General features: G+C 43.7%; 1 protein-coding gene across 13 annotated transcripts in view; it reads right to left on the bottom strand.

The window, feature by feature from the left end:
* Positions 1-13,725, bottom strand: part of KTN1 (kinectin 1) — a 277,158-nt gene that overhangs the window by 124,367 nt on the left and 139,066 nt on the right. For all 13 annotated transcript variants that reach the window (XM_063947961.1, XM_063947966.1, XM_063947958.1 and 10 more), the window contains exons 20-24: positions 7,958-8,048; positions 5,785-5,853; positions 5,652-5,686; positions 5,271-5,361; positions 4,518-4,586 (exon numbers count right to left, since the gene is read on the bottom strand). In XM_063947961.1, coding sequence (XP_063804031.1) covers positions 4,518-4,586; positions 5,271-5,361; positions 5,652-5,686; positions 5,785-5,853; positions 7,958-8,048 — 355 coding nt within the window. The remainder of the gene's footprint in view (positions 1-4,517; positions 4,587-5,270; positions 5,362-5,651; positions 5,687-5,784; positions 5,854-7,957; positions 8,049-13,725) is intronic.

Below are 13,725 nucleotides of genomic sequence, written 5' to 3'. Positions count from 1 at the left end.
TCCAGGGACAGCTAATGCTTTACCTGTTGGTGCCTCTGGATCCAGATCCACACACTCATATTATATGCAGTGGGGATCGAAAGTTTGGGCACCCCAGGAAAAATTCATTTTAATGTGCAAAAAGAAGCCAAGGAAAGATGGAAAAATCTCCAAAAGGCATCAAATTACATATTAGACATTCTTATAACATGTCAAAAAAAGTTTGATTTTATTTCCATCACACTATCAAAAGAACAGAAAACAAAAATGGCGTCTGCAAAAGTTTGGGCACCCTGCAGAGTTAATACCTTGTACTGCCCCCTTTGGACAGCTGAGACCTGGCAGTGTCATGGATTGTTCTCAATCATCTGGAAAGACCAGGTGATGCCAATCTCAAAGGTTTTAAAAGCCCAGACTCATCTGACCTTGCTCCAACAATCAGCACCATGGGTTCCTCTAAGCCAGGCATTCCCAACCGCGGTCCTCAAGGCACACCAACAGTGCAGGTTTTAGTGATATCCAGCCTTCAGCACAGGTGACTTAATTAGTAGCTGAGCTGTTTTGATTTAACCATCTGTGCTGCAGCCTGGATATCACTAAAATCTGCACTGTTGGTGTGCCTTGAGGACCGTGGTTGGGAATGCCTGCTCTAAGCAGTTGTGTATAACACTGAAACTGAGAATAGTTGACGCTCACAAAGCAGGAGAAGGCTATAAGAAGAAAACAAAGCGTTATCAGATGCCCATATCCTCTGTTCGGAATGTAATTAAGAAATGGCAATCATCAGGAACAGTGAAAGTTAAAGCAAGATCTGGAAGACCAAGAAAAATATCAGACAGAACAGCTCGCATGATTGTGAGAAAAGCAAGTCAAAATCCACGTTTGACTGCACGATCCCTCCAGGAAGATCTGGCAGACACTGGAGTTGTGGTACACTATTCCACTATAAAGAGATACTTGTACAAATATGGTCTTCATGGAAGAGTCATCAGAAGAAAACCTCTTCTACGTCCTCACCACAAAAATCAGCGTTTGAAGTTTGCAAATGAACATATACACAAGCCTGATGCATTTTGGAATAAAGTTCTGTGGACCGATGAGGTTAAAATAGAACTTTTTGGCCGTAATGAGCAAAGGTACACTTGGAGAAGGAAGGGCACAGAATTTAATGAAAAGAACCTCTGTCCAACTGTTAAGCATGGGGGTGGATCAATCATGCTTTGGGGTTGTATTGCAGCCAGTGGCACAGGGAACATTTCACGAGTAGAAGGAAAAATGGATTCAATAAGATTCCAGCAAATTTTGGATGCTAACTTGATGCCATCTGTGAAAAAGCTGAAGTTAAAGAGAGGCTGGCTTCTACAAATGGATAATGATCCTAAACACCCCTCAAAATCCACGGTGGTTTACATCAAGAGGCGTAAACTGAAGGTTTTGCCATGGCCTTCACAATCTCCTGACCTCAACATAATTGAAAATCTATGGATAGACCTTAAAAGAGCAGTGCGTCACAGACAGCCCAGGAATCTCAAAGAACTGGCAGACTTTTGTAAGGAAGAATGGGCGAAGATACCTCAAACAAGAATTGAAAGACTCTTGGCTGGCTACAAAAAGCGTTTACAAGCTGTGATACTTGCCAAAGGGGGCAGTACAAGGTATTAACTCTGCAGGGTGCCCAAACTTTTGCAGACGCCATTTTTTGTTTTCTGTTCTTTTGAAAGTGTTAATGATGGAAATAAAATCAAACTTTTTTTGACATGTTATAAGAATGTCTAATCTGTAATTTGATGCCTTTTGGAGATTTTTCCATCTTTGCTTGGCTTCTTTTTGCACATTAAAATGAATTTTTGCCTGGGGTGCCCAAACTTTCAATCCCCACTGCGTATATATAAATATATATATATACACACACACACACACACACACACATATACATATACACATACTCATACACACACGGTTGCAAGAAAAAGTATGTGAACCTTTTGGAATTTCCTGGATTTGTGCATAAATTGGTCATAAAATGTGTTCTGATCTTCATCTAAGTCACAATAGACAAACACTATGCTGAAACTAATAACACACAAACAATAATATGTTCTCATGTTTTTATTGAACACACCATATAAACATTCACAGTGCAGAGTGGACAAAGTATGTGAACCCTTGGATTTAATAACTGGTTGACCCTCCTTTGGCAGCAATAACCTCAACCAAACGTTTCCTATAGTTGCATATCAGACCTGCACAACGGTCAAGGGGAATTTTGACCATTCCTCTTTACAAAACTGTTTCAGTTCAGCAATATTCTTGGATTGTCTGGTGTGAATCGCTCTCTTGAGGTCATGCCACAGCATCTCAATCGGGTTGAGGTCAGGACTCTGACTGGACCACCCAAGAAGGCGTATTTTCTTCTGTTGAAGCCATTCTGTTGTTGATCTATTTCTGTGCTTTGGGTCGTTGTCCTGTTGCATCACCCATCTTCTGTTGAGCTTCAATTGATGGACAGATGGCCTTAAGTTCTCCTGCAAAATGTCTTGATAAACTTTGGAATTCATTTTTCCGTCGATGATAGCAATCTGTCCAGGCCCTGAGGCAGCAAAGCAGCCCCAAACCATGATGCCCCCTCCACCATACTTCACAGTTGGGATGAGGTTTTGATGTTGGTGTGCTGAGCCTTTTTTTCTCCACACATAGTGTTGTGTGTCCCTTCCAAACAACTCAACTTTGGTTTCATCTGTCCACAGAATATTTTGCCAGTAGCGCTGTGGAACATTCAGGATGGTCTTTTTCAAACATTCAATCGTGTAGCAATGGTTTTTTTTGGACAGCAGTAGCTTCCTCCGTGGTATCCTCCCATGAACTCCATTCTTGTTCAGTGTTTTATGTATGGTAGATTCGTCAACAGAGATGTTAGCAGGTGCCAGAGATTTCTGTAAGTCTTTAGCTGACACTCTAGGATTCTTCTTCACCTCATTGAGCATTCTGCGGTATGCTGTTGCAGTCATCTTTACAGGACACCCACTCTTAGGGAGAGTAACAACAGTGCTGAACTTTCTCCAATTATAGACAATCTGTCTTACCGAGGACTGATTAACATCACGGCTTTTAGAGATACTTTTGTAACCCTTTCCAGCTTTATGCAAGTCAACAATTCTTAATCGTAGGTCTGCTGAGAGCTCTTTTCTGCGAGGCATAGTTCACATCAGGCAATGCTGCTTGAGAATTGCAAACTCAAAACTGGTCTGTTTTTTATAGGGCGGAGCAGCTTTAACCAACACCTCCAATCTCGTCTCATTGATTGGACTCCAGGTCGGCTGACTCCTGACTCAAATTAGCTCTTGGAGAAGTCATTAGCCTAGGGGTTCACATACTTTCTCCACCATGCACTGCGAATGTTTACATGGTGTGTTCAATAAAAACATGAGAACACAATTGTTTGTGTGGTTTTAGTTTCAGCAGACTGTGTTTGTCTATTGTTGTGACTTAGATGAAGATCAGAACACATTTTATGACCAAATCCAGGAAATTCCAAAGGGTTCACATACTTTTTCATGATAGATATATATATATACACACACTCACTCAAGTACAGGTGAAGCTTTAGATTCCATAAACACATTTGTGTTCTGCAGGTGGTCAGATAGGGTTAGATTATAAACAGGAGCCAACTTCCTTTAAGGGTTCTGCTTTGCTTAATACAGTATTTGAATTATTTTTCATAGGAAGAACATTTCTGACACAAAAAGATGGTAGTTCTAGAACATAATGATGGTGGAGATCCTGTGCAATGTGCTTCTGGAATAGTCACAATAGCACACTTCACTCATTTTATCTCATATCTTACTGTAATAATCTGCAATGTGCAGCACATCTCAGAACATTGGTCTGTCCCCTCTGGCTCCTCTACTGGTTACCACACCATCTAGCAGTGCTGGGGCAATGCACAGTAACACTTGTATGGTAGCTCCCACCTTGAGATTATGTAATCTGAACAAAGAGTTCAAGTTTACGGTACTGGGAGAGCCACGAAATTGGGTAATGTTAAGAAGTTTATACTTAAAAGAACTGTAAGCACATTTTAGATATTCTCCTCTGTTTGTTAAATGTAAATATTAAGTGATGATTGTATACAAATTTTTTAATAGGAATTTGCCTAGTTTCTATGAAGGTCTGGTTTCAGTACTCACAATTCAGAACAGCTACCATTCTTTTATTTTTCTACCCCAATCAAGTTTATTGTGGTTGATGCTCATCTCACAATGCAGTAGTTTGTAATAATTGTAATAATGCAGTAGTTTGGTATATGTGCAACATCATTAGGGTGATGGTATTAGGTCAACGGACTTATTGCTAGGTCTAGAAAGGACCAAAACCATGACAAAGAGAAATCTAGAAAGCAAAGTAGTAAAAAACAAACCCTGAGTTTGCTCCCTGCTTGAACATTGAAATAACATACAACTGTACATATGACATTCACATATGCTAGGCACATTTAAGAAAATACAACTTCTGAGGCATTATAAGCCACACATTACCTGGTCTTTGTGATGGGCCTTAAGATTCTGCACATCCATTCTCAAAGTCGCATTTTCATCCCTTAGTGTCTAGAAAAGACATCACTTTACGTTGAGCTCATGTAAGCATAAGAAATCCGCACAAGAAGTTTGCAGAACTCTATGCTGCAAAAGGAATCCCCCAAGTAGCTTTATTTCATTTAATATGTAATTACAAATAAAAAAAGAACCCAATCCCTCTAAAATGTAACGCAGTTCAGCAACATACTTATGTAAAAGCGTCTACTGATGAAATGCTACATTAGCTATTCTACGTTTATAAAAATGGTAGCAGACCTCACATTATCAGCTAGCCATGGTCAATCAGATTGGTCCAATATTGTACCATGTGGGGCCTCATCCTTTAGTCAAAAGCCAACTGAATCTTAACAAAACAGAATACCTGATCGGGCAACGTCTGCAATAGCATGCAACACTGTTCCCTTGCAACCGGTAACTCTTCTGATCCCGGCATTCAGCCCAACCCGAAAAAAGACTGGATCTGTGCAATTTAGCCCTTAATGACTGTTGCCACATTGACTTTACATTATCCTTACTATATACTGCAACATGCTACTCCAAATTATCAAAACATGTGTTTCATAGCAGACAGCACCAGATACAGTTTTATACTCTATTTTAGAGTTGGTTTATTGGCAGTCAGCGATACCCGATGTGCAGGTTAGTGAACGGAGACAAGAGGCAGTCTCTGTAGGGCTAAGGAAAGAAACTTACCCTCAATGCTTCTTCTTTGTTTGCAACTTCTATGAGTCCGGTCTCCAACAACTCCTCAACCGTTTTGATTTTTTCGTCTTTCTCTTGCATGCTACAAAAGGGAAAATACGCCCTTCCTTACACCAAACATTTCCATCACATGTAACCACATCAGCATAACTTTCATTAGGGCAACACCAAAAAGAAGCAGACAAACGGTTTACATTATTAACAATTTTGTACACGGAGGTTAGAGAATAAAAATCAACGACCAGTTTATCCAACACACTACTGCTGTGCACACGATTTACATGGGGAACCCCTCCTTCATATATGCTTATAATCACACGCCAACCCTTGCTAGCACATAGGATAGAACAGTCATGCATGCCTTCAAGTTACCTCTTCTCCATCTGTCCAAGCATATCTTTATTTGTCTAAAGGGGAAAGAAAAAAAAAAGAAAAAAAGCAGTTAGCAAATGTTACAGATACGCCAATAACACAAGGAAATATCAAAACAGGAAAATAACCTCACCTGATCAAGAAAATGTTCCTGGAACTTCTGAACCTGCAGCTGTAACTCACTGTTCAGATTCTGTAGGGACTGAAACAAATTAGACGATCAGACGAATCCAGGGTTCTCCAGCTTTTACTTCTAAGATTCTTGAACAGGAGAATTTACTGAGACACCCATCTGAAAAAAATGATGGCCAACGCTCCTCTTTGCCTACTACTGTTCCTTATTAATATCAAATATACATTTTTAGAAACATATAGACAGGTTTCACTCTGATTCCTCAACACACCTTTAAAATGGCAGGAAACAAGAGAAGTAAATGTTACCCAAATGCACAATACTTATAAGCTGCAACCAGTAGAGCAAGCGACAACCGTACTGCATTAGTCCTACAAGAGGCAACCGCGGGGCCCAAGCCCTACAAGAGGCAACCGCGGGGCCCAAGCCCTACAAGAGGCAACCGCGGGGCCCAAGCCCTACAAGAGGCAACCGCGGGGCCCAAGCCCTACAAGAGGCAACCGCACTGCCCAAGCCCTACAAGAGGCAACCGCACTGCCCAAGCCCTACAAGAGGCAACTGTACTGCCCAAGCTCTACAACCAGCAGCCAGTAAGCAAGCCATAACCTTAGCACAAAAGTGCAGTGGACAACCCTCCAAGCAGGGAACACAAGATCACATTGACCTAAACATCTTCATAACAAGGGCATGAATAGAAAATCAGAAACAGTTGAGTGAGCATAAAGAAAAATACATTAAAGGCCAAAATTATTATATTCCTCATTACTTGCTGCACAAAGAGTTATGGACAACATAGGTAATGAAAGTCTACAGCTGAATCTAATGATTCTAATTTTCAAACCAGCATATTATATCACTGGAATCTACAGGGAAGGTGGAGCAGCCTAGTTTATCCACTAACAAGTGTAGGAAAATGCCTGTGGCTTCAAATAAATGTCTCATTTTGGGGTTGCTGTGATACGGTCATTAGGTTGACCACTATTGGTCGACATGCGTTAGGTCGACAGGTCAAAAGGTCGACAAGAGTAGTTCACTTCTAAATTTTTGGACTTTTTTATACTTTACGATCCACGTGGACTACAATTGTGAACGGTAACCTTGCCCGAAGCATGGCGAGCGTAGCGAGCCATGCGAGGGGACACGGTGCGCTAATTAGGGTTCCCCGTCACTTTACGAAGAAAACGACACAAACAAAAATAAAAAATAAAAACATGTTGACTTTTTGACCTGTCGACCTAGTACATGTTGACCTAATGACCCTGGCGACCAATAGTGGTTGACCCATACCCGCTGTGTGGGATGTGGATATTCTCATCTCGCTGTACCCACTACACAAATATCACAATATCACAGTATTATTCATTACATAATCTGTCAGTTTAACTTGTTATAATAGAGGCAAGGTGCCTAAACTGTATTGCCGAAAGCAAGCCTTATAAGTAGAAACACATCAATAACTCCTGATGTCCTCAATGAACCAGAAACTGAAAATTAAGCCAAATACTTAAGGGGGGTACTCATGGAGAGATCCATGCTTAAAAGCTAAGCAATCTGACTAGATTGCTTAGATTTTAAGCACAGATCACTCGTGTGTACCCCCCTCAGCGATAGCGATGTGCAGCCCCGCGCATCGCTGTCGCTGGTGCTAGATTGGCCTGCATGCAGGCCAATCTAGCACATGGCTCATTTCACCCGCTGGGTGAAATGAGCGCCCCCTCCCCCCGCACGCTCAGCACACATCGCGCTGTGCTGAGCGGTTCGCTCAGCACACATCTCTCCCGTGTATATTGGCCTTTAGAGATGACACAAGACCATTGCCGTACGCCCTCTTTGTACCATCATCCCTTATACCACACCCCCCACTCTTTCCACCAGGTAAATGCTCTGCACTCATATATATATATATATATATATAATATATATATATATATATATAAACTCCATTACGTCATACTCTTCATAATTTCGGCATTGCGCCATGTTTAAGGCTTGCAGTACGAAGAGAGAGAATGCTATATTACAGGTTTCATTTTATTAACCCACGTCTGACATAGAAAATGGAAACAATAGTTTGCACAGACATTAGAGTGTACCGGTCGCCTATGTACAGGAGAAGACTGAATGATAACTCATGGGAATACAGCATAGAAAGGAGGAATATTTTGTCCCTTACTTTGTGTTCCTCAATGTTACCGGTCACCTTCACAAGCTCAGCCTCAAGTCTCCGTTCCAGAGCTCTGATCTGCTCCTCTTTTTCCACAACACTGAAAGAGAAGTCATCATTTAACAGCGGCCTATTCTTTAGCCGTTACTGGAGCCATAGACTGACCAATGTCATTGTCATAACATTTTCATTGACAAAGTAATATTCATGCACACTGCTAAGAGATCTTACACCCAACAAAGCCATTAACTCTGTTACTGAATATTAGACACCAGCAAAGCTATTATAAAAACAGAATTCATATATTTATTTTAGTTGTGATGGCAACTTCCTTTACTTGTTTGAAGTCTATAGATCATTTCTGGCTGCTAACAGCAGATCCTTCAGTCTACTAAAGCCTGCCTGTCTCCTACACACAGTGGAGGCAGCAAATATGGACAAATAGTCTTAAGAATTCACGGTCTATCCAGTAAATTCAATAATCCCATTTCTCCAGCATATTAGCTGGGGATTGCGAAATTGACGTTTTCTCCATATCTAAGTGCAGCTTAAAGTCTGGTGAAATCACTGACTTCTGTGACTCTTCAGCTGTCACAGAAAAACGTCTAGCCCCCATAGTATATTATGGAGTCTACTACCAACCGTAATTTATATAAAAGGAGAGAAGAGAACTTCTCCCCCTTTTTCAAACAAACTTAACGAGATCTCTTGGTGGCATTATACATAATTACCCTTACCATCATGCAGTCAGCTCACTAGTCTATTCATCCCTCTGTGTCCCATGATGTTGTACTCCCCTGGCACCTCACCAGTGGTGCACGCAGGGGGGGTTCAGAGTACCTGGAGCCCCCGAAGACATTGTATTTCACATATTTTTTACAATGCTCTAAAAGGTCACTGAAGGGGAGAGCATCAGGTTTCCACAGGAAATTAATTTTTTGCAAAACTTACAATATGCAATACTTAAAAAAAAAAAAAAAAAAAAAAAGGAGATTTATGGTAGACTTACCATGGTTACTCTACTATGGACCATGGTCCTATAGATTGTAAGCTTGCGAGCAGGGCCTTCCTACCTCTGTCTGTTTTTACCCAATTTTGTTTTATTACTGTAGTTCTAATTGTAAAACGCAACGGAATATGCTGTGCTATATAAGAAACTGTTAATAATAATAATGGTTAAAGCTCTTTCTGCTAGGTACACTGGGTTCCACAGGAAATACATTGGGGTGTAGAGATGGATCGTGATCCAGAGGCACCAACAGGCTAAAGCTTTAGACTGTCCCAGGATGCATTGCAAGGCCTCCTCTATAACCCTGCCTCCAGGCACTGTGAGCTCAGATTTGTTAACCAGTCCAATGCAAAAGCAGGTAAAAGAGAAGGCAAATGTTAGTCACATAGAAACACGTTCTCACGACAGGAAAAGGGACTAACGGCTTTTGCCATACAAATCCAAAGAAGCCAAGTGCGTCAGGGTGGGCGCCCTGTGGAACCCAGTGTACCTCGCAGAAAGAGATTGAACCATGGTAAGCCTACCATAAATCTCATTTTCTGCAGCGTGGTACACTGTGTTCCACAGGGAATACATCGGGATGTCCTAAAGTAGTTCCTCGAGGGAGGGGACGCACCTTCGCGGGTATGAGAACCCGGCGTCCAACGGAAGCATCCTGGGAGGTGGAAGTATTAAAGGCATAGAACCTAATAAACGTGTTCACTGAGGACCACATAGCCCCTTGCACAATTGTTCTGCGAACGCGCCACGACAGGCCGCCAAAGAGGGTCCAACAGACCGAGTAGAATGGGCTTTAATAGCAGCAATCACCATTCTAATCCACCTGGCCAAAGTTTGCTTATTCACAGGCCAGCCACGTTTGTGGAAACCAAACAGTACAAAGAGGGTATCTGACCTCCTGATAGAGGCAGTCCTCTCCACATATATACGGAGAGCCCGTACCACATCCAAAGACCGCTCTTTGGAGGACAATTCAGAAGATATGAAGGCTGGAACCACAATCTCTTGGTTAAGGTGAAAAGAGGACATCACCATAGGTAAATAACCAGGGCGAGTTCTAAGAACTGCTCGATCACGATGAAATATCAAAAATAAAGGGGGGACAGGACAAAGCGCCTAAGTCTGACACCCATCTAGCAGAGGCCAGCAGAAACAGGACCTTGGTTGTGAGCCATTTAAGGTCCACTGATTCAAGAGGTTCAAATGGAGACTCTTGCAGGGCATTCTGGACAACAGACAGATCCCATGGAGCCACAGGAAGGACATAGGTAGGCTGAATCCGTAAGACACCCTGAGTGAATGTATGAACGTCAGGTATAGACGCAATTTTTCTCTGAAACCACACCGACAAGGCAGATATGTAAACCTTGAGGGAGGCCAGGCGAAGTCCTAAATACAGGCCTTGTTGCAAAAAAGCCAGAAGTCTGGAAGTACTAAACTTGGAAGCATAGTAATTCTTAGCAGCACACCAGGTGAAGTAAGAATTCCAAACCCTATAATAAATCCGTGCAGAAGCCGGTTTGCGGGCCTTTAGTACAGTTTGGATAACTGCCTCGGAGAATCCTTTGGCCCTCAGAAGTGAAGCTTCAAGAGCCACACCGTCAAAGCCAGTCTGACCCAGTCCGGGTAGACACAAGGGCCTTGAACGAGGAGGTCCGGGCGTTGAGGAAATAGAAGAGGATGCTCTATCGATAGACCCTGCAGGTCTGAGAAACAATGCAGTCTGGGCAACGCTGGAGCGACTGGAAGTAGTATTCCTCCTCCTTGCTTGAACTTCCGTAGTACCCTGGGCAGAAGTGACACTGGAGGGAAAACGTAGGGCAGCCGAAAGTTCCATGGAATTGCCAGTGCGTTCACGAATGCTGCTTGAAAATCCCTTGTTCTTGATCCGAAGACCAGAACTTTGTGATAGTGTTGGGACGCTATCAGGTCTACATCTGGTAGACACCACTTGTCCACTAAGAGTTGAAAGACTTCCTCATGAAGACTCCACTCTCCGGCGTGTACGTCCTGACGACTGAGGAATCAGCTTCCCAGTTGAGGACTCCCAGAATGAACAGTGCTGATATTGCTGACAGATGGCGTTCCGCCCAATGAAGGATTTTTGACACATCCATCATTGCCATGCGGCTTCCAGTGCCGCCTTGATGGTTTATGTATGCCACCGTGGTGGCGTTGTCTGATTGTACTTGAACGGGCCTGTTCTATATCAGAGGCAGGGCAAGAGTCAAAGCATTGAACACTGCCCACAATTCCAGAATGTTTATCAGGAGGAGAGATTCCTCCTTGGTCCACCGACCCAGGAGAGTGTGTTGCTCCAGCACCGCGCCCAAACCTCTCAGACTGGCGTATGTAGTCAGTAGGACCCAGCTGGGGATCCAGAAGGGACGGACCCCACTCAACTGCTTGTCCTGTAGCCACCAGCTCAGTGAAAAACAAACCTACAGAGTCAAGGATATAATTTGAGACCTGATCCGATGAGGCAGGCCATCCCACTTGGAAAGGATTAATCTCTGTAGAGGGCAGGAATTAAATGGAGCGTACTCCACCATGTCGAAAGCCAACACCATGAGGCCTAGTACTTGCATCGCCGAGTGTATTGACACACTTGGGCGAAAGAGGAAGTATCTGTTCCTGTCCTGAAGTTTCAGGATTTTCTCTGGAGACAGACTTTTTCTGGCTGTGTGTGTCCAGCAGTGCCTCCAGGTGTACCATGCTCCGAGCAGGGACCAGTGAGGACTTCTTCCAGTTGAGGAGCCACCCGTGGGCTTGTAGGAAGCGTACCGTCAGTTGCAAATGACTGAGGAGGACATCTTTGGAGTTCGCCAGGATCAGCAAGTCGTCCAGATACGTCAGGATCCTGATTCCCTGACGACATAGATGAGCCGTCATCATGGCCATAACCTTGGTGAAGATCCGAGGGGCCGTAGCCAGTCCAAACGGCACAGCCTGGAACAGATAGTGAAGGTTGCCAATAGCAAACCGCAGATATTGCTGATGCGATATGGCAATAGGTATATATGTAGGTAAGCATCTTGTATATCCAGGGATACCATATAATCTCTAGGTTCCATGGCCAGTACAATCGAGCGCAGCGTTTCCTTACAGCACTTGGGAACACTCACAAATTTGTTCAGTGATTTGAGGTTGAGTATAGGCCGGAAAGACCCATTCGGTTTCGGGACTAAAAACAGGGTCGAGTAGTATCCTCTGCCTCTCTGGGACAGGGGTACCGGCACAACCGCTTCTGTATCCAGGAGGGAACGCACAACCAGGTGTAGAGCTTGCGCCTTCAACGGATCTGAAGGAACAACCGTCGTGCAGAACTGGCTAGGGGGACGTCTCTTGAAAGACTGAGTACCCATGAGAGATGACATCTCGCACCCATGCGTCTAAAGTGGTCTCTAACCAGACCTGGGTGAAGCACAAAAGTCGGCCATCATACAGCAGGCTTGTCTTGTTTGGAAGCAGGCTGACGGGCAGCACAGGACTGTTTTGTTTTGGGCTTAGTGGTTTTAGGAGCACGAGCTTGTCTCGGGTATGCCTGACCTTTTGCTTTCCCTTGAGAACGAAAAGTGGTACTATTTGCCTTCTGTACAGAAGGATTAGTATTCGGGAGAAATGCAGTCTTAGCAGCCGCTAAGTCAGTCACAATCTTATTCAGATCTTCCCCAAACAGGATGTCTCCCTTAAAAGGGAGTACCTCCAAGGTCTTTTGGAGTCCAGGTCCATCTTCCATGACCTCAACCAAAGAATTCGGCGAGTCAGGATGGACGTAGTTGACGCCTTGGCCGCCATTACACCTGCCTCAGAGGACACCTTTTGAATGTATTGGGAGGCGGTGGTAATTTGAGACAGTTATTGTCTGGCAGTGTCAGATATATCTTGAAGCATGGGTTCAGGCAATAGAGGATGAGCTGCCTTAATTCCTTTTGCGGTCCAAGAGGCTGCTATAGTGGGTCTATGTACAGCACCAGTAAGGAAGTAAATAGACTTCAGGCATCCCTCTACACACTTATCTGTCAGTTCCTTTAGTGAGGTGACAGGCAGAGTAGATGACACCACAGGACGGGTGACATGGAAATCCACCAACGGTGAATTTTCCCACATGTTATACAATTCAGCAGGGAGAGGGTAACGAGCTAGCATCTTTTTAAACCGGGAGAATTTTTCCCTGGAGAAGACCAGGGTTCCTGACGTATGTCTACTAAATGGTCAGAACGCGGTAAGACTACTTTAGTTACCTTCTGACTTTTAAACTTATCAGGATTCTTAGATGCAGTAGTGGGATCTACATCATCATCGATTTGTAGAATCAGCTTAATAGCCTCCACTAGGTCAGGGACATCAACCTGAGTTGTAGAAGAAACAGTATCCGTGTCTGACGGATCAGTATACTCCCCATCCTCCTCCGAAGTATCATCTGAGATATTAGTGGATTGTGAGGAGGAAGCGGCCCACTTAATGATTTTTGTCTAAGCAGAGATTAATTCAATTGTTGTGTCTGGGTAGACCGAGCATCTGCCCAGGGCGAATTTACCACAGGGACAATATGTGGCTGCAATGGAACAGGAGGTCCCATAGGGGGCGTAAGGCGTGTCACAAGCATATTAAGCATAGTAGAGAATGCTGCCCAAGGTGGCTCCTGATTGGCTACAGGAGCAGCGGGCTGACTGGGAGGTGTATGGCACATATTACACAGACCATCCTTCAAAACTTTGGCACATGCGCTGCATGATGCAGGAGGGTCCGCGGATTTCCTGCTCTT

Source organism: Pseudophryne corroboree, chromosome 12, assembly GCF_028390025.1.
Source record: "Pseudophryne corroboree isolate aPseCor3 chromosome 12, aPseCor3.hap2, whole genome shotgun sequence".
In the NCBI taxonomy this organism is placed as follows: Eukaryota; Metazoa; Chordata; class Amphibia; order Anura; family Myobatrachidae; genus Pseudophryne; species Pseudophryne corroboree.
The sequence above is the reverse complement of the archived record's forward strand: the minus strand, read 5'-3'. Positions and strand labels throughout refer to the sequence as shown.